The sequence below is a fragment of the Heteronotia binoei genome, chromosome 19, assembly GCF_032191835.1.
Source record: "Heteronotia binoei isolate CCM8104 ecotype False Entrance Well chromosome 19, APGP_CSIRO_Hbin_v1, whole genome shotgun sequence".
Lineage (NCBI taxonomy): Eukaryota > Metazoa > Chordata > Lepidosauria > Squamata > Gekkonidae > Heteronotia > Heteronotia binoei.
Genome location: NC_083241.1, coordinates 12218330 through 12237652, shown reverse-complemented (window position 1 = coordinate 12237652; position 19323 = coordinate 12218330). Strand labels below are relative to the sequence as shown.

General features: G+C 46.6%; 1 protein-coding gene across 1 annotated transcript in view; it reads left to right on the top strand.

The window, feature by feature from the left end:
- ADAMTS17 (ADAM metallopeptidase with thrombospondin type 1 motif 17) overlaps positions 1 to 19323 on the top strand; it is a 323961-nt gene that overhangs the window by 286212 nt on the left and 18426 nt on the right. Inside the window, exons 21-22 of the mRNA XM_060260248.1 lie at positions 5902 to 6106; positions 12496 to 12648. Of these exons, the coding sequence (XP_060116231.1) occupies positions 5902 to 6106; positions 12496 to 12648 (358 nt within the window). The remainder of the gene's footprint in view (positions 1 to 5901; positions 6107 to 12495; positions 12649 to 19323) is intronic.

Sequence of the window (19323 nt, the reverse complement as noted above, 5' to 3'; positions counted from 1 at the left end):
TGCTGGCATTTTGCCTCAAGAGCATGAAAAGACTCCTATCCTGTGGGTGGATCAGAGTGGGGGTCCGGAGTACCCATTCAGCCAACCCCTGTCTATCATTCAAAATTCCTGGCTCTTTGCCGCCTTTCCTTACCGACCAGTGATCCAGAAAAGAAAGCGGGAGGCTGACTCCTTTCCACCGCCTTACGAGCTCCCCCGTTCACGAAGGGTAGGGTCTTAGACAGGGACTAGGGGTGACGTCTCTTTCCCTTTCAACTGAGGTCACGACCTCACTTTTCTCAGGGAGAGGATGCTGTGGGGTCTGAACCAGCGATTCCTGAAGGGAAACAATCAGGGTGGCTTCCCCTGAGATTTCCACTCCTTTCATCTGCACTGTTCTCCGTTTTCCCCTCTCTGTCCTTTTCTCTCCTTTCACTGCCAAAACTATAGATCATGGCGCGATTACAATACCGTTGCTAGATTTAATTCAGCAGTTCCTGGATGGAGGCCTGTTCTCATTTCTGAGGCTCTGACAGTAAATTGGTAACGCAGAACCCTTCATCACCTCCCGTCCGATCTAAACCCCGAGTAAAAAATAACAGGGATTGTATGTCATTGTTGTTCCCGTTTAACAACAACAAGGATCATTCTTTTTTTGTTGTAGTGGGGTTTTTTTATTATTATTATTAAATGGGCTTTTAGAAAGGCCTTCCTGCCAGTAGCTGTCTTGTGTCTTTCATCTGTTTTAGCTCCTGCCCTGCTTGGTTTCCTCAGCATCAAGTTGCAGAGCCAACGGCTTGTTTGGTTTGGGAGGCTAATCAAGTTGACAAGCCTAAAATGACAGAGTGGAATTCCAGCTTCCTGAAAGGCCAAGTCAATTGCAGCCTCTCCTTGAGTGCTTTGCCCGTGCTCACACAGGGCTATTGTTCCAAGGGCTGCACTCGGACCAGGAATTCCTCTAATTATAGAGGGGATCTTCCTCCGTGACAGCTCACAGGAAGTACTTTGGAGAGACGGCCTATCAACATTTTTCAAAAACATTCCTCATTTCACCTTATTTCATCCCACAGTTGTCAGCCAAGGGCTGCTCTCAAAATATGCCACTTCTGCTGCTTAGTTCTCGCCCAAAGAGCAAATAAGTCATCAAAGATTTCAGGTTTTCACGGCTGGCAACATCATTAGGGTTTGTAGAATCTTTCGGGCTCAAGTGCCGTGTTCTACTGGAGAAAGTTTTTCTTCCAGACGTTTCGTTCTCAGCTGCGGAGAACATCCTCCGTGGCGTTGCACTGAGGATGGCGTTGCTCCGGCTGCAACGCCACTGAGGATATTCTCCGCAGCTGAGAACGAAACGTTTGGAAGAAAAACTTTCTCCAGTAGAACACGGCACTTGAGCCCGAAAGATTCTACAAACCCTAAGCAAATAAGTCATTTGTGTGTTTGGAGACTTGCACCCTGTTCTTTCTCCTCAGCAGGGACTGGAAACAGCTTATAGTGTTATCTAAATGGGTTTTTTTTCAGATGCAATGGTATCTGAGGAAGTGTGCATGCACACAGAAGCTTAGCTTACAATCAGGAGTGGAATTCTAGCAGGAGCTCCTTTTCATATTAGGCCACACACCCCTGCTGTAGCCAATCCTCCAAGAGCTTACAAAAAAGAGCCTTGTAAGCTCTTGGAGGGTTGGATACATCACGGGTGTGTGGCCTAATATGCAAAGGAGCTCCTGCTAGAATCCCACCCCTGCTTACAATGCTTCTTCTTTGGACACATCCACAAACCTATTGCCCTTTCACCACACACCCTCCAGCCTACAAATAGCAGCTCTCCAGCAGCCCTGGCCCCACTCAATGCACAGCAGCCAAGAAGGTCTGAGCGCCTGCTCCGGCTGCAACGCCACTGAGGATGTTCTCCGCAGCTGAGAACAAAACGTCTGGAAGGAAAACTTTCTCCAGTAGAACACGTCACTTGATCCTGAAAGATTCTACAAACCCTAATAATGCTTCTTCTGTTTTACCCTCACAACAAACTCATAAGGTCGGCTAGGCTGACTGGCCCTGCAAGCTTCCATGACACCGAGGGGATTTGAACCTGGCTCTCCCAAATCCTAGTCTGATGCTATAGCCCTTAAGCAATGCTGTATAGTCCAGATCCAGAAGCTATTGAGGTTAACTGGTGCAGTTAGTCCAGTTCCCACTAGTTAGCAGAGTGGTTAGATAAAGCTACAAATGCATCCGTGTCCCTTTGCCAAGTTACTCAGCTTACAAGAGCTACACAGAGCCACGTGGCGAGTTTAAAAGAGAAATATTTCCCTCTGTATTTGCAAAGTGCACTTTTGAATAGGAAAGATGAGAGATAGGACAGAGTAATAACTTTTACTAGCTAAGGATGGAAGCAGATGGCAAGAGGGCCATCTGAATATCTGTCACAATGGGACTTTGCAGGCAGAGGCCTCTCAACTCCCAAGGCCCCCATTGGTTTAGCTACTCTGATGTCACAGAACAGAGAGACTTAACAGCCTAGGGTTTCAAAGCTGCGTGTGTGCAAGGGATGCGAGAGACATATACTTAGATTAAACTAGATACTTGTTAAGTTCTAGGGAATTTCTTATCCTGCTTTTCTATTAGACTAAAAGGTTCCAATCCAAATCCCTTTATTGGCATAGAAATAAAAAGTACAGCATAGCAAATTTACATGGAGTTTCAGCTATAAAAACCAGTCAAACGTCAAGAAGGGGAGCTAGTCTTTTGCTCCCTGATTGGCAGCCAAAAGGTACTTTGCAACCAGGCTTGTGAAATGGGAACATTGGTCAGATGGTAGGAAAAAAAACTAACTTCGCTTCAGGTAATCCATAAAAATTAGACAGAATAGGTTTGATTATGCAGTCCCGCACTTCCCCATAAAAATCACAATAAAGTAAGACATGGGGGACCGTTTCAAGGTGCCTTCCATTACATGGGCAGATAAGGGCTGTTGGCAAACCTCCCAGACAATACCGCTGAGGGTAGAACATTGAGCCTTGCTAACGTAACTGGGGTGAAGTAATCTGGGAAAGGTAGGCAGCAGGCAGCCCATGATGCTAAAGGGGAACAAGTTTTATGTCCAGAAGAACAAAGGGACAGTTTCTCAATATCTAAGATCCTCTGTTTCAGGATTCTGATTGCCTGCGTTTCACTTAGCATACAGAGGTTGTCCAGGGGTACGCCTATGGAATGTATTTTCTTCTGGATCTGACTATACCAAGTGGAAACGAAGGAATCCGCTAGCATCGTATGGATATAACTAGCAGGGTCTGCCCTAAAGTGTAGCCGTAGCCAAAACTTCATAGTTAGTAGTCATGCCCTGGTCTCCATCAAATGGGTTCCAGTCTCTAGGCACATTGCAGCATAGACTAATAAATTAATGACGAGACTGAAATGAATAAAACAGTAAAAAAAAAATGGGTTATTAAAAGTAATAGCAGCAGTGAATTTCTTAAGATAATCCAAGCCCTTCCCAGAGAAACAGACTTGATACCTGGGAGGTCAGCAGTTGTCTGTGTGCCACAGGATTGCAGATTACTCTTGTCAGTATAAATTGGGTGATTCTGACGTTGTTTGGTTGTTGTTTCTTTAATGCAACCCAATAGATGGTGTATTTATGTATTTATAAATTACACGTTTATACTGCCCTCCCCTATATATACGAGGCTCAGAGCAGTGAACAACAATAAAACACATTCATAAGTTAATGAAACAGTTGAAAACAATAATATAGTACACAGTTAAAATTTCCAGATGGCACTAAAAATTTCAGATTGTACCAATGTCTCACGGGGGGAGACGGGAAAAGGAGAGTGCCGGGTAAAGTGGAACCCGTTGCTGTCCTCAACCGAAAGCCTGGCGGAACGTCTCTGCCTTGCAGGGCCTGTGGAAGTGCATTAGGTCTTGCAGGGCATGGATGTCATTCAGCAGAGAGTTCCACCAGGTTGGAGCCAGGACTGAGAAGGCCCTGTCTCTCGAGAACAGCTGGACGTCTCTCAGGCCAGGGATCACCAGTAAGTTCTTCTCTGCAGAGCGTGTTCTTCAGGGGGTATGCTAGGAGAGGCAGTCCCAATGGTTTCCCATGGCCTGCCTCTGCGTAACAACCCTGGACTTCCTTGGTGGTCCCTCATCCAAGTGTCAAGTCCCCAACAGTTCAGTGATCAACACCCGGCCATTCAGAGAATAGTCTTTTATTGACTTACTGATAGGTTTGGATCAAGATGGTTCTTGCGAAAACTAGCTTTGGCAGGCAAATGCCCTCTACTTATACCTTATGCTAAAACCATTATACATTCAAACCCAAGGCGCAAAGCAAGCAGTCCCTCCCCCATTGTTCTTTCCCAGGCCCTTTGCAGGTGCGCACATATCAGGCCGAGTCAGCCTTGGCCATCCCTGAAATCAGGCAGAAAGAATGCTTCAGTTGTTACATAGAGAAAGGAGCTGGCTAAGCAAGAAGTGAAAGTGACATCCTAGCTAAGTGGAAAGAGGCACTCTTGACATACTGCACCCTCAAAGGCTCCTAATCCCCCCCCTCATTTGTCGGTGAAACACTTTATAGAGTTTTTGGGCTTGCAGGTCTGAGGCTTTCACCCACTAAGCCTCACTGATGAGTCCACTTGACAAGATAATACAGTTTGCCCCTCTTCCGTTTACAGTCTAGGATGTCCTGGATCTCATGATGAATCTGACCCTGAACCAAGATGGGTGAGGGAGCCGACATCCATGGGTGCCAGGGCAAGGGTCCAGGGTCGCGTTTCAGGAGGCTGGAGTGGAAATGGGTGCACATGTTTTAGAGCTTTAGGCAAATCCGGTTCAACAGTTACCTTATTGATGACTATCTTGATGGTAAAAGGACCCAGATACTTGAGGCCTAGCTTCTTGAAGGACTGAGAGTTAGGGAGCTTTTTGGTAGAAATATACACTCTGCCTCACTTTTTAAAGTCTCAAAGCTTCCCATGGAGAACAAAGCAGGAGTCAAGGAGCACCTTTAAGACCAACAAAGTTTTATTCAGAATGTAAGGTTTCGTGTGCTCTAAGCACACTTCATCAGACAATAGTAAGGAATGGCAAGCAGTCCTAAATATAGAGAAAGTGGGCTGTGGGTTAGTATGAAGAGTCATGGAAATGTTTTTTTAGCAGATTAAAAGAATCATGACTTGGGGTCTGGATCTGTCTTCCCATGGAGAGGCGCTCTTGACACCGAGTGCTAATCAGGCTGACTCCGCTTAGCTTCCAATATCTGACGCTATCCGCGCAAAAGCTACGCAGATGCTTTCTTAAAATCCAAACCAATCCAGATTCTGTGCCGTGAGCAAACATATTATGCCCCTGTATAATATATTTAGACTTTCCAACAATTAGGTGGGTACAGGGGGATGGCAGAAGGTGACTTGTGTTCACACGCGCATTCACACCAGCAATTCGTGTCAGGCTTGTGTACATGTCCCAGTGATAATTTTTAGACAATTATCAGCATGAATCAAAGGAACAAAACTATACACTGACAATAGAACCCATAAAGATTTCCCAGAAAATTTATGCATTACGTTTCTTCTGTATATCTATTGCTGAATATGTTGTTAAGACACAGAGACCTTTGCGTTGATGAATTTCTTGTTAAAGAAATATTGTTGAATTCATTGTTTAAAAGACACACTGTTTTTCAGGGAAATCTTTATTGGTTCTGTTGTTGGGGTATAGAGTTTTGCAGGGGGGGTGTAGAAAAGGCCCAGCAGGGACTCATTTGCATATTAGGCCACACCCCCTGACATCAAGCCAGCCAGAACTGCGTTCCTATGCATTCCTGTTCAAAAAAAGACCTGGAGGTTTGTCGATTCATGAACATGCCCTGCACACTCTAGGATTGTGTCGGGAAATGAAGCTGGTTGCATCTTCTCTTAACAGGTGGGTGGCAGGCCACTGGAGCCCTTGTTCTTCCACCTGTGCCAAAGGCATCCAGATCCGAGAAGTGACTTGCGTCTATCAGCTGCAGAATGGCACCTACGTGGGCACAAGAGACCTCTACTGCCTCGGTCCCAAACCAGCACCTCTCCAGAGCTGTGAAGGCCGCGATTGCCTTTCCATCTGGGAAGCGTCAGAATGGTCAAAGGTAGGCTGGCTCAGGGAGAGGAAAAGAGGAGTCTGTATCGGGTGGCCAAACTGCAGCTCAGAAGCCACATGTAGCTCTTTCACACATATTGTGTGGCTCTTAAAGCCCCTCACCCCTCCCTGTCGGCTGGCTTGGAGAATGCATTTCAAGTTGCTTTATTTCCACCTCTCCTCCTTTCCATCCCCATCTATTTGCCTGCCTGCCTGCTCTCAGACATCTGACGTTTAGTCTGTGTGGATTCTCTCTCAGTAGCCTTCAGAATATCATTCTTGCTCCCTATAAAATGCTCGTTACCTGAAGTGGGGAGGGGGCGGAGAGAGATGCAATCAGCCACAGTCTGTTAAGTGGAAGTCTTCCTGGATATTTATTCTCATTCATATTCTCTCTCTTCCCCCCCCCCCAACATGTGAATATTAGGCCATGCCCTGATGTCACCATTGGGTCACACGGGGTTTCTTTGTAGAAAGAGCACAGCAGGAACTCATTTGCAACACACCCCGATGCCAAGCCAGCCGGAACTATATTCCTGCTCAAAAAAACCCCATCTATCATCTATCTATTTATCTATCTTCTGTCTGTCTGTCTGTCTGTCTGTCTGTCTGTCTATCTATCTATCTATCTACTATCTGTCTGTCTATCTATCTATTTATCTATCTATCTTCTATCTGTCTGTCTGTCTATCTATCTGTCATCTATCTAACTATCTATCTGTGAGAGAGAGAGAGAGAGAGAGAGAGAGAGAAAGGGAAGAGGAAGAGAAGCTGCTTTGGAGTTGCTGCAAAGTATTTCAAGGCCCATTTGCTCGCCAGCTCATAAACACTTGTCATTCATGTCCTTAACAGGGTCACTGCCGGGATTGTAGTATTTTTTTTCTTTTTGGAATGACAGTTAGACAGGCATGCTGAGATCTGCCCATTTGTTGTAACTCACATCCAGCCCAGACTTGTTTCCATTCTCCCCCCGCCACAAATAGACAGGCTTCTTTGGAGCATTTTAAAAAGTTTTCACAGAGTATCTCATATCTCCAACTTATTTATTTAGCTTCCCGTCAGCTGCCTTCTCTGCACTGATCTCTTGATGGGTGGAGAACTTGGAAGGCCCCAGGATGGGGGTTTTACTATCTGATGGAGGGCAGTTCCCCTGACCTGGAGGGGGGGGGCCAGGCTGGCCTGATCTTGTCCAATCTTGGAAGCGAAGCGGTCAACCCTGCTTAATACTTGGATGCGAGACCACCAAGGAAGTCTGGAGTTGCTGTGCAGAGAAAGGCACTGAGAAACCACCTCTGTTCGTGTACTTCTTTTTTTTTTTTAAGTTAACTTTTATTAACTTTTATTTTTAATTCCATACGAAAAACCAAATGCATACATTTAAAAAATTGTTTCAGTCACTACTTTGCAATACCTTGAGTCAGTCACGAGTTCTCGCAGAGCTGTTCCTCTTAACAGCAGTTTCTGTCAGAGCTCTCTCAGCTCCATCTCCCTCACAGGGTGTCTGTTGTGGGGAGGGGGAGGGAAAGGAGATTGCGAGTCACTCTGAGACTCCTTCGGGTAGTGAAGGGCGGGTATAAATCCAGTCTCTTCTCTCTCTTCTCTCTAATAATCATTTCTATTAGTTTTAAAGCAAAAAAATCACAAATAAAGGGGAAAAAAACCTCTTTCCTTGTTATTCACTGTTATTCAATAAAAAGCAAAGTCTAAATATTTTTGATAAGGCATTGTTATCATCTTCATTAGAATTTACATACTAAAATAATAAAAAAAACAGTTTCTCAGCAAATTCCGAGCCCTTCAATACATCGCCTGCCAACAGGATTGGAGAAGCTATTTCTCGCCCACTATAATCTCTGCGTAAACTGTGACTTGGTGGCACGTAATTACCACCTTGACCTGGGTGGCCCAAGGTAGCCTGATCTCATCAGATCTAAGACGCTAAGGTTGGCCCTGTTCGGTACTTGGATGGGAGCAGGGGTGGAATTCCAGGAGCTCCTTTGCATGTTAGGCCACACCCCCCTTGAGGTAGCCAACCTTCCAAGGGCTTACAAAAAAGAGCCTCGTAAGCTCTTGGAGGATTGGCTACATCAGAGGGGTGTGGCCTAATATGCAAAGGAACTCCTGCTAGAATTCCACCCCAGGGTCACTCTGCAGAGACGGGCCGTGCCAAACCACCTCCATTCGTCTCTTGCCTGGAAAACCCTATGGGGTCACCATAAGTCATCTGTGACTTGACCCCACTTTCCACCCTCAGGGGGGCGGGTTCATGAACACTTGGGTCTCTGTCTATAGATACTTCAGAGCTGGTGCCAGGGTTTTTGGTGCCCAAGGCGACCTGCCCACTAGTGCCCCCTCCCCCCAAATTTTGAAAACAAAGAATTGTAGGAGAAATGAAGTTTTCCTTGAAACTATTCGCATTTTTAATTTAGTTTTTTATTTTAAATTTTAATTCTTTTTTTTTTTAAATTGTGAGATTAAGCAATAAAAATTGTGAGAATCCTACTTGATCCTTTTAGTGGGAGGTGCCAGGGACAAGACCTTGCGCATGCGAGAAAGGTGCTCTACCACTGAGCTACGGCTCCCACCCCACGGCTCTGTTAAAGTGGAGTAGGAAGGAGAAGTGGCAGCAGACAACTTCAACAGGAGCCAGTTTTTAGAAACTATAATTGGCTCTTCTTCAGCTTTTACAATTGGTTAATTTTTCCCTGCCAGGCTCCAAGGAGCGCACAGCGCAGGTGTCATCCGCTTTCGCATTTCAGACCCGGGGAATGCAAAACTGGCTGGGCAACGTCTGCACTAAATGGAGCCTGCTTTCCATTGGGGAAGGCAGGATTCAAGGAGCATCCACGCTGCGTGTGGGGAGAGGGGCCAGGTGGCTCCCTAGACAGCCGCCTACTTGGCCTACTCCCACGCACCGGCCATGCTTCTCCTTACCAAATTGGGGCGGGGAGGGGGGGGGTGAGCGTTATTTCTGGAAAAACAGCTCAAAGTGCTCTCCTGATCATTGGCCTGCGTAGCCCAGCCCCAGCGACCTCGACAGGATCCCGATTGGCAACTGCCCGAGTGACCGCTCTGGAAAATATTATGCCCTTGCTCGAAACGATCTTCATGTGCCCTGGGAGGTCAACACAACCAAATTTGATTGGTTGTATAGTGTCAGGTTGCCACAACTTCCACAGTGTGATTTCTGACTGGCTGGTATCAATCGATGAAGGAATAGGATGAAGAGACAGAGACTGGGGTTGTCATTTTGCTCACCACCCTATGCCCCTGGTTGCTGTAGGGAGATTTGGTTTTGGCGACGTCCAGAGAAAGAGGTACTGAGGATCAGCTGATGAGATAAGAACATCAGAGAAGCCATGTTGGATCAGGCCAATGGCCTATCCAATTCAACACTCTGTGTCGCACAGTGGCCAGAAACTCAGACGCCATCAGGAGGTCCATCAGTGGAGCCAGGACACTAGAAGCCCTCCTGCTGTTGCCCCCCAAACTCGAAGAATGCAGAGAATCACTACCCTAGACATAAGAACATAAAAGAAGCTGTGTTGGGATAGGCCAATGGCCCATCCAGTCCAACACTCTGTGTCACACAGCGGCCAAAAAGAACCAGGTGCCATCAAGAGGTCCATCAGTGGGGCCAAGACACTAGAAGCTTAGCACCTTTGTCACTAGAACTTGGTTATGTGAAAAATCACATTTAGTTTAGAAAAGCATACTCTTATCTGATATTATACATGGAGCCTCTGAGATTCAGAAGAAGAGAAGATTGGATTTATACCCAATCCTTCAATCAGAGTCTCAGAGCAGTTTACAATCTCCTTCCCTTCCTCTCCCCACAACAGACACCCTGTGAGGTACGCAGAGCTCTCTGAGAGAACGTGTGACCTGCCCGAGTTCACACCAGCAGCTGCATGTGGAGGAGTGGAGAATCAAACCTGGTTTTCTACACTAGAGTCTGCCTCTCTTAACCGCTGCACCAAACGGGCTCTCTTCAGCAAACGTTATTAGTATTAAAAGTTTATATTAAAAGTTAAAAGTATTACAAGGTTATAACTCTTTGTATTAATTCCCATGTATAATTGATTGCTAAAAAAGAAAGGTTGTCCCCTGTGCAAACACCAGTCATTTCTGACACTGGGGTGATGGTGCATCACAGTGTTTTCACGGCAGATTTTTTTATGGGGTGGTTTGCCATTGCCTTCCTCAGTCATCTACGCTTTCCCCCCAGCAAGCTGGGTACTCATTATACCGATCTTGGAAAGGTGAAAGGCTGAGTCAATCTGGAGATGACTACCTGAACCCAGCTTCCGCCGGGATTGAACTCAGGTCGTGAACAGAGAGCTCGGACTGCAGTACTGCAGCTTTACCACTATGTGTCACGGGGCTCCTTAACTGATTACTACAATGACTTGAATTAACTTAAAGTAACCCATCACATTTTATGTGAATCTCAGCTATGCTTAATCTTAATTCTCCATCTGGAGTAAAATTTAATAATTCTGTGATTTAGGATCAGTGGTCCTGAAGTGAAGGCAGCTGTCTTCCTGGTTGGTGGAACACAGTGATTCAATGACCGTATCAGAGGAGATCCACCCCTACTTCACCCATTCTCCCAACTGGATCCTATCAATCAATCCAATGTGGTGTAGTGGATTAGTTGCATACTAGGATCTGGGAGACCCAGGTTTGAATCCCTACTCTGCCATGGAAGCTCGCTGGGTGACCCTTCGGCCAGACGCACACTCTCAGCCTAACCTACCTCACAGGGGTATTGTGAGGGAGGAGAACGATGTAAGCCATGTTGATTCCCTGTTGGGAAGAAAGCTGGGGTATAAATGAAGTAAATAAATACTATACTACTCTATTTCTCAACCGTTTTTTAAAATCAGCAGTATCATCAGGGCTTCATTTATAGCAGGAGCTCCTTTGCATATTAGGCCACACACCTCTGATGTAGCCAATTCTCCAAGAGCTTACAGTAGGCCCTGTACTAAGAGCCCTGTAAGCTCTTGGAGGATTGGCTACATCAGGAGGGTGTGGCCTAATATGCAAAGGCGTTCCTGCTACAAAATGAACCTTGAATAACGCTAATGAATCCAGTTAATATCACACACCACTGCACTTAACTATGCCTGATCTTAGCCGAAAGGCTGAAAAGTGATAACAGGTTGATCGTTTTCTCATAAATCTGAGGGAAAGTTTTCTAAGATAAAAAAGTAGAACCATTTAAGAGGGCGCTTGCTTATGCAAGCAGGTGGTCCCAGGTGTTCTGTGTCTCTTGTTAAAACATCTCCTGCCGTAAGGTTTGGGAGAGAACGGGCTCCGTGCCTGTGATGCTACACAGCAGCTGGTGTAGTAGATGGTATTATTCTAGGGCTTATCTTCTGGCCTGGCAAAAGGCAGTTTCGTGTGTTTCGGAAAGTGCTTCAGAAACTTTAGAACGGGGGTGTCAAACATGCAGTTCCAGGGCCAAATCAGCCCCTGGAGGGCTCCTATCAGAAGAAGAAGAATTGCAGATTTATACCCCGCCCTTCTCTCTGAATCAGAGACTCAGAACAGCTTACAGTCTCCTATATCTTCTCCCCCCACAACAGACCCCCTGTGAGGTGGGTGGGGCTGAGAGGCCTCTCACAGCGGCTGCCCTTTCAAGGACAACTCCTGTGATAGCTATGGCTGACCCAAGGCCATTCCAGCAGCTGCAAGTGGAGGAGTGGGGAATCAAACCCGGTTCTCCCAGATAAGAGTCCGCACACTTAACCATTACACCACACTGGCCCCCAAGCAACTGGCTGTCATCTGCTTCTTTCTCCCTATATCTTGCTTCCTTCTGAATAACAGCTTGCTTTGGAAGGCTTGCTCAATCCCACAGGAACTACAGAGTAAAACCTCTATTTTCTCCATTGGCTGAGGTTCCTCCCTTTGGGGAGGAAGGAGCTTACTTTGCCAGGCTCTCTCAATTGCGCAGCAGAGCTATTGAGCCAAGCCTCTCTTCCTTCTATTGGCTGAGGCTCTCCCCCCCCCCAGTCCCCTGGGGAAGGAAGGAAAGAGCCAGAGCTTCCTTTGCCCCGTTCTCTGTATCCCACGGGAGAAATTCAAAGAAAGCATCCTTAAGACCAAAGAGTGCTAACATTTTAGGCATGTTTTAAGTTTAAAAATATGTATATTTGTGCTTGTGTTCTTTATAAAAAATTATATCTCTGCTACCTAATCTTAAATAGGTACACACATGGCCCAGCCCGACATGGCCCAGCCCAACATGGTCTCATTTATGTCAGATCCGGCCCTCATAACAAATGAGTTTGACACCCCTGCCTTAGATGCTGGCAGAGGTAGATGCTTTTGCTCCGTTTTCCTCTCTGCTGCCGTCGACACCCACTGATCTTGCCTGTCGCTTGACAGTGTTCGTCGGACTGCGGACGCGGGATACAGAAGAGAACGGTCACGTGCACCAATTCGCAGGGGAAGTGTGACGCAGCCACCAGGCCGAGGGATGAGGAGGATTGCGAGGATCACACGGGCTGTTACGAGTGGAAGACGGGGGACTGGTCCAAGGTATGGCAAGGCGGGGCTTAGTAGAAGCATAGAGTTGGAAGGGACCTCCAGGGTCGTCTAGTCTAACCCCCTTGCACAGCGCAGGGAACTGACAAATATCCCTCCCCCTAAGTTCACGGGATCAGCATTGTTGTCAGATGTCCATTTAGCCTCTGTTTAAAAACCTCCAAAGAAGGAGAGCCCACCACCTCCCGAGGAAGCCTATTCCACTCTGTCAGGGAGTTCTTCCTAATGTTCAGCCAGAAATTCTTTTGAGTTAATTTCAACCTGTTGGTTCTGGTCCACCCTTCAGGAGCAAGAGAAGACAACTTCGTGCTAATCTCTAGATGACAACCCTTCAAGTACCTGAAGATGGTGATCATATCACCTCTCAGTTGTCTCCTCTCCAGGCTGAACATACCCAGCTCCTTCAACCTTTCCTCATAAGCCTCCAGATGCCTCACCATCAGTATTAAGCAGGCTTTTCAGTGGTTCTTTTGGTGCATAAAACATCTCTGGACATTGCTAGCTCCTGTATTTACATCATGAATGATGTACACCAGGGGTGTTAAACATGCGGCCCGGAGGCCGAATCAGGCCCCGGAGGGCTCCTATCAGACCCCCAAGCAACTTCTCCATCACAGCTTGCTTTGCCAGGCTTCCACGGGAGCTTCAGAGGAGGGGTGGGGAGGCAGAGCTTGCTTTGTCAGGCTCTCTCCATCACACCACAGACCTACTGAGCCAAGCCTCTCTTCCTTCTATTGGCTGAGGCTCCTCCCCATCCTTGTCCCCTGGGGAAGGAAGGAAAGAGCCAGAGCTTCCTTTGCCCAATTCCCTGGATCCCATGGGAGAAATACAAAGAAAGCACCTTTAAGACACATGAGTGCTAATGTTTTAAGCGTGTTTTTAGTTTTTTTTAAAAAAATCTTTCATTGTGTTTGGGTCCTTTATAAAGTTTATATCTCTGCTACTTAATCTTAAATAGGTACACACATGGCCCGGCCTGGCCCGACAAGGTCTCATTTATGTAGATCCAGCCCTCATAACAAATGAATTTGACACCCCTGATTTGTACACAGTAATAGCCATGAAGGACCCAGAGTTTTTGCTTTGTTAGGCATGCAGCTTTAAACCAGAAGAACACTGTTCCTGTTTCGCGATATTAAGGGAAATCCATGGTAAACCACAGAGACGTGCTTATGAAAGCTGAGTTTTAGAAGCAAAGCTGCAAGGGAAAGTGGAATGTTCGACTGGTGACAAGATATGAGAATTATGGATGAAGTGTTTTGATGGAAACAGGGTGATACCTCCACGGTACCTTCTTGATGCTTCTGGAGTCTTGATTTTTCTACAGTTCCTACCTGTCCCCCACTACCTAGCTAAGGAGAGGGTAAGGTGAACGTGATGAAAAAGAAGACTGCAGATTTCTACCCCGCCTTCTCTCTGAATCAGAGACTCAGAGGGGCTTACAATCTCCTATTTCTTCTCCCGCCACAACAGACACCCTGTGGAGTGGGTGGGGCTGAGAGAACTCTCACAGCAGCTGCCCTTTCAAGGACAACCTCTGACAGAGCTATGGCTGACCCAAGGCCATGCTAGCAGGTGCAAGTGGAGGAGTGGGGAATCAAACCCAGTTCTCCCAGATAAGAGTCCGCACACTTAACCACTACACCAAACCGGCTCTCAATGATGTCAAGGCACAGCCAACTCATGGCACCCGCATCCATGGGGAATTCCAGGAAAGAGACAAATAGAGGTGGTTTGCTGTCACCTTCCCCCACATAACAACCACAGTCTTCCTGGGTGGTCTCCCATCCAACTACTGGCTGTGGCTGACCTTACTGCACTCCCAAACTCTGACAAACCTAGGCTAAGCTGGACTATCTGCGCTGATAAGTGGATGTCAAGCATAGATTTCAAAATAACCAGTCCTTGGATTTTGAAACAAAAGTTTGGTTTATTGATAATCCATGTGGCTCAGCCTAGCAAGGGATTGGAACTGATACCTTGTAACCTTAGAATACAGGCTTTAAGATGGCACATCAAAGGTTCTCTAAACAATTCTACATTCTCCAAACAATTCTACATTCACGTGTGAAACTTCACACTATAACTTCCTTATCTCTATTGCGGTTGGCGCATCCTGGGTCCAGGCCTGGCCAGCCTGGGAATTAGTCCCAGGAGGTTTTATCTTCAAAGAGAACATTCCTGCATTTGTTAGTAAAAGCGAAAGAAGCAAGGAGGGGGTGTGCCTAAGTTTAATTCACGGTTAGTAACATTTCTATGATCTGGCGACTACAATCAGAGATGAATAAACAATGCTTGACAGTGGGAGATGTTGTTCCTCAAATTTGTCTTGAATAAAGAAAGACTTGGGAAGAGGATAAGAAACACAGATCTGATTCCCTTTTCTTGAACTAGAACAGGAGTGGCCAAACTGTGGCTCGGGAGCCGCATGTGGCTCTTTCACACATATTGTGTGACTCTTGAAGCTCCCGCTGCCCTGTTGGCCTGCTTGGAGAAGACATTTCTCTCTTTCAATCACTTCTCCAAACCAAGCCAGCTGGCAGCTTGGAGAATGCATTTAAAGTTAAAGTTGCTTTCTTTCCACCTGTCTCCCATTTCCTCCCTCCCTCCCTCCTCTGATGTTGCTGTCTTGAGGCTCTCAAAATCTGATGTTTATTCTATGTGGCTCTTACGTTAAGCAAGTTTGGCCACCCCAAACTAGAACTTGAGTCTGCCCCAGTAAAGCAGGAATTCCCAGATGTCATGCTTAGACTCAAACTGGGCCCAGAGAATCACACTCATGAACAAGTTAATGAATACCTGCCAGGCTCGTTATTTTTTTTCTTAAAAAAAAAAGATCAGCCGAGTTATTTATTTTATTTATTTGATTTGATTTATATCCCGCCCTACCCCAACGGAGTTCAAAGAAATTAGCAGATGCAAATGAGCCATTTCAGTGATAAAAATGTTGGTTCCCTTTGTGCATCGTTGCATCTTTAGGGGTCAGAACAGGATGTCTAGCAGTGTAAGATGAACAGGGCCAGCCTCGCCACTAGACAAACTATTTTTAATTTATTTCTGCACATTTATATCCCGTTCCTCTTGAAGCAGCTCGGAGTGACTAGGCGACTGCCGGGCTTCTGGGGGCAGCAAATTGGGCACACACCCCCATGTGACTCAGTGCTCTCTCTAAACTGTGGAGTCTAGTGAGCAAAAATTCTACTTTGTGAGCTCCTGCATAAATTAGTTCTGGGACCATTTTTGCTGAGCTAAGACAAGAATGTGTGAGCTGGAGGCTAAAAAACTGTGAGCCAGCTCACACTAACTCAGAGGGAGCACTGGTTATCAGTGCGGGGAGGGGCACCAGGAATTAGCCTTGCCTAGAGTGCTAGACAGTCTAGGGCTGGCCCTAAAGATGAACAGCTCTTTCCTAGAGAGCCAGTTTGGTGTAGTGGTTAAGTGTGCGGACTCTTATCTGGGAGAACCGGGTTTGATTCCCCACTCCTCCACTTGCACCTGCTAGCATGGTCTTGGGTCAGCCATAGCTCTGGCAGAGGTTGTCCTTGAAAGGGCAGCTGCTGTGAGAGCCCTCTCCAGCCCCACCCACCTCACAGGGTGTCTGTTGTGGGGGAGGAAGGTCAAGGAGATTGTGAGCTGCTCTGAGACTCTTCGGAGTGGAGGGCGGGATATAAATCCAATATCTTCTTCTTCTTCCTGCAGTGCCTGTGCCCACCAGTGCAAGATGAGGTTGCACACTTGGGAGGTTATGGCTGGGCAACCCAGCTGCATTCTGTGTGTTTTGGCTTCCACAGAGCCAGTTTGGTGTAGTGGTTAAGTGTGCAGACTCTTATCTGGAAGAACCAGGTTTGATTCCCCACTCCTCCACTTACAGCTGCTGGAATGGCCTTGGGTCAGCCATAGCTCTGGCAGAGGTTGACCTTGAAAGGGCGGCTGCTGTGAGAGTCCTCTCAGCCCCACCCATCTCACAGGGTGTCTGTTGTGGGGGAGGAAGATAAAGGAAATTGTGAGTTGCTCTGAGACTCTGAGATTTGGAGTGGAGGGGGGGATATAAATCCAAGATCATCATCATCCTCAGAGTTGCCACACTGTGTTACTTGCAGAGCAAGCACGTCCCTAGTTCGTCACACAGTTGTGCAGAACACTTACGTCGCTTCAGGCCTGGCCAGAGTATAACCAGAAGAAACTACAGCATAAGGCAGGGGTGGCCAACTGTAGCTCTCCAGATGTTTTTTTTGCCAACAACTCCCATCAGCCCTAGCCTTTGGCCATGCTGACTGGGGCTGATGGGAGTTGTAGGCAAAAAGCATCTGGAGAGCTACCATTGGCCACCCCTGGCATAAGGGACCATGTAGAAACTGAATGAATAAAAATGCTACAGATTTGTATCAGTTCTGTATGTTAGTGAGATACTGAGGTTTCACAGAGGTCTCTAGTTGCTCCCTACACACATACACACACACACAGAGCGAGAGAGAGAGAGAGAGAGAGAGAGAGAGAGAGGGAGGGAGGGAGGGAGGGAGGGAGGGAGAGCATAGTTCACAGTGTTCTGGCTAAAGTCAGTGGTGCAGACAGGCCTATTGACTGATTGCTTCTTAAGTCCCTTAACTGTTGCTTGCTTCCCTGTTTGCAAAGAGAAATGATACTTCCCAGGAATATTATGTTTCAGATTGGTTTTATCATCTTTCATAAATACAGCAGTCTTTAAGCAGAGCAACTTCTTTCTTCTTAGGAATGCATAGAATGTGAACAGTTCGGGGGGGTTTTTTTCCTCTGGTTTAAACCCTCTGGAGCTGAGTCCTTGTTCCTGTTCTTGGAAAACTGAGGCTCAATATCAGGGGCAGATTTCTGAATGTGCCCAAACAACACATCAAAAAAGTGTCTGCAAGTGTGTTCTTTTAAGTAGCCGATATATGCATTGCTTAAGTTAGGGAGGGACCCTCTTTTTTTTTGCTTTCTGTCCTAGAAAATAAGCCAGTCTTTCAGTCACGCCAAGAATTTCTTTCATCAAATGTTTGGAATATTGAACATTATATTATTCATAATCTGGAACATGGAAAACAGAGGACCAAGCCAATGTAAACAGCCTCTGTGTATTAACAGGTGAAATAACATCTTTAAAACTATGTCTCTTTCTGCCCTTCATAGTATGAACTGACCGTAGGCACTATTTCTTCAAGTAGGCAGATATGAAACAGTTGCATTTCCCCCCCCCCCCCCCCCAGTGTTATCCCTTCAAACTGGGGTTGCCAGTTCTTGGTTAGAAAATAACTGGAGATTTTAGGGGTGGAATTTGTGAGGGGTGGGGAGGGACTTCAATGGGTTGGCAACCCTACCTCAAATCATCGTAAAGAACAATCTGGAAGTTGTGCCTGTTGATATCGATGGGGTTTTATTTGATTGAGAGCCAGTTTGGTGTAGCGGTTAAGTGTGCCGACTTTTATCTGGGAGAATCGGATTTGATTCCCCGCTCCTCCACTTGCACCTGCTGGAATGGCCTTGGGTCAGCCATAGCTCTGGCAGAGGTTGTCCTTGAAAGGGCAGCTGCTGTGAGAGCCCTCTCCAGCCCCACCCACCTCACAGGGTGTCTGTTGTGGGGGAGGAAGGTAAAGGAGATTGTGAGCCACTCTGAGATTTGGAGGGCAGAATATAAATCCAATATCATCATCATCATCATCTCTCTTGACTTAGTGTCAGAACTTAAGAACTTCAAACGGATCCCATACTTGGTTACAAAGCTAGGATTTTATTAGAAAGAAGTAAGCACTGGAAGAGGCAAGATAACAGTGATGGCGAGAGCCAGCACCAACTCAATTTTATACACGCAAAGCAAACATCTCACAAAGCCACAATTCACACCGTTACAGGCACATCTGTCTTCTCACCATCGCTATCAGTAGAGAGGATGCCTCCCTACTCCGAAGGCCATGCTGTTCGGCTTCAAAGGGTCCCAGTGTGAGAATGTGCAGAGACATAACATAACTCATTCTACAGCCCCAAATATTTTGGATACCAGTGGGGCAAGGTTAATTACTATTCAAGCACCATGGGTTAAACAAGGGTTACAACATGGAGTCGGTTTGGTTCAGTAACAAAGCCGTTCTGAATCACAGTGAGAGTACAATACAGCATTGGTTGCATTATAAGAAAGCAGCAGTAAAGATACAAGTTCTGACACTTAGTCCTCTCACACTCTTCACATGGTCCTCCATGGGAACATACGTCTCTGCAGGTCTTTCCTGTGGATATAATGCCCTCGGCCTTGGGTCAGCCAGAGCTCTGGCAGAGGTTGTCCTTGAAAGGGCAGCTGCTGTGAGAGCCGTCTCCAGCCCCACCCACCTCACAGGGTGTCTGTTGTGGGGGAGGAAGGGAAAGGAGATTGTGAGCCGCTCTGAGACTCTTCGGAGTGGAGGGTGGGATATAAATCCAATATCTTCATCTACCTCACAGGGTGTCTGTTGTGAGGAAGGAAGGTAAAGGAGATTGTGAGCCGCTCTGAGACTCTGTCCTTGAAAGGGCAGCTGCTGTGAGAGCCCACTCCAGCCCCACCCACCTCACAGGGTGTCTGTTGTGGGAGAGGAAGATAAAGGAGATTGTGAGCCACTCTGAGTCTTATTATTATTTTTATTATTTAAAATAATATAGGCCTGCCTTTATCCTGTGCACATAATG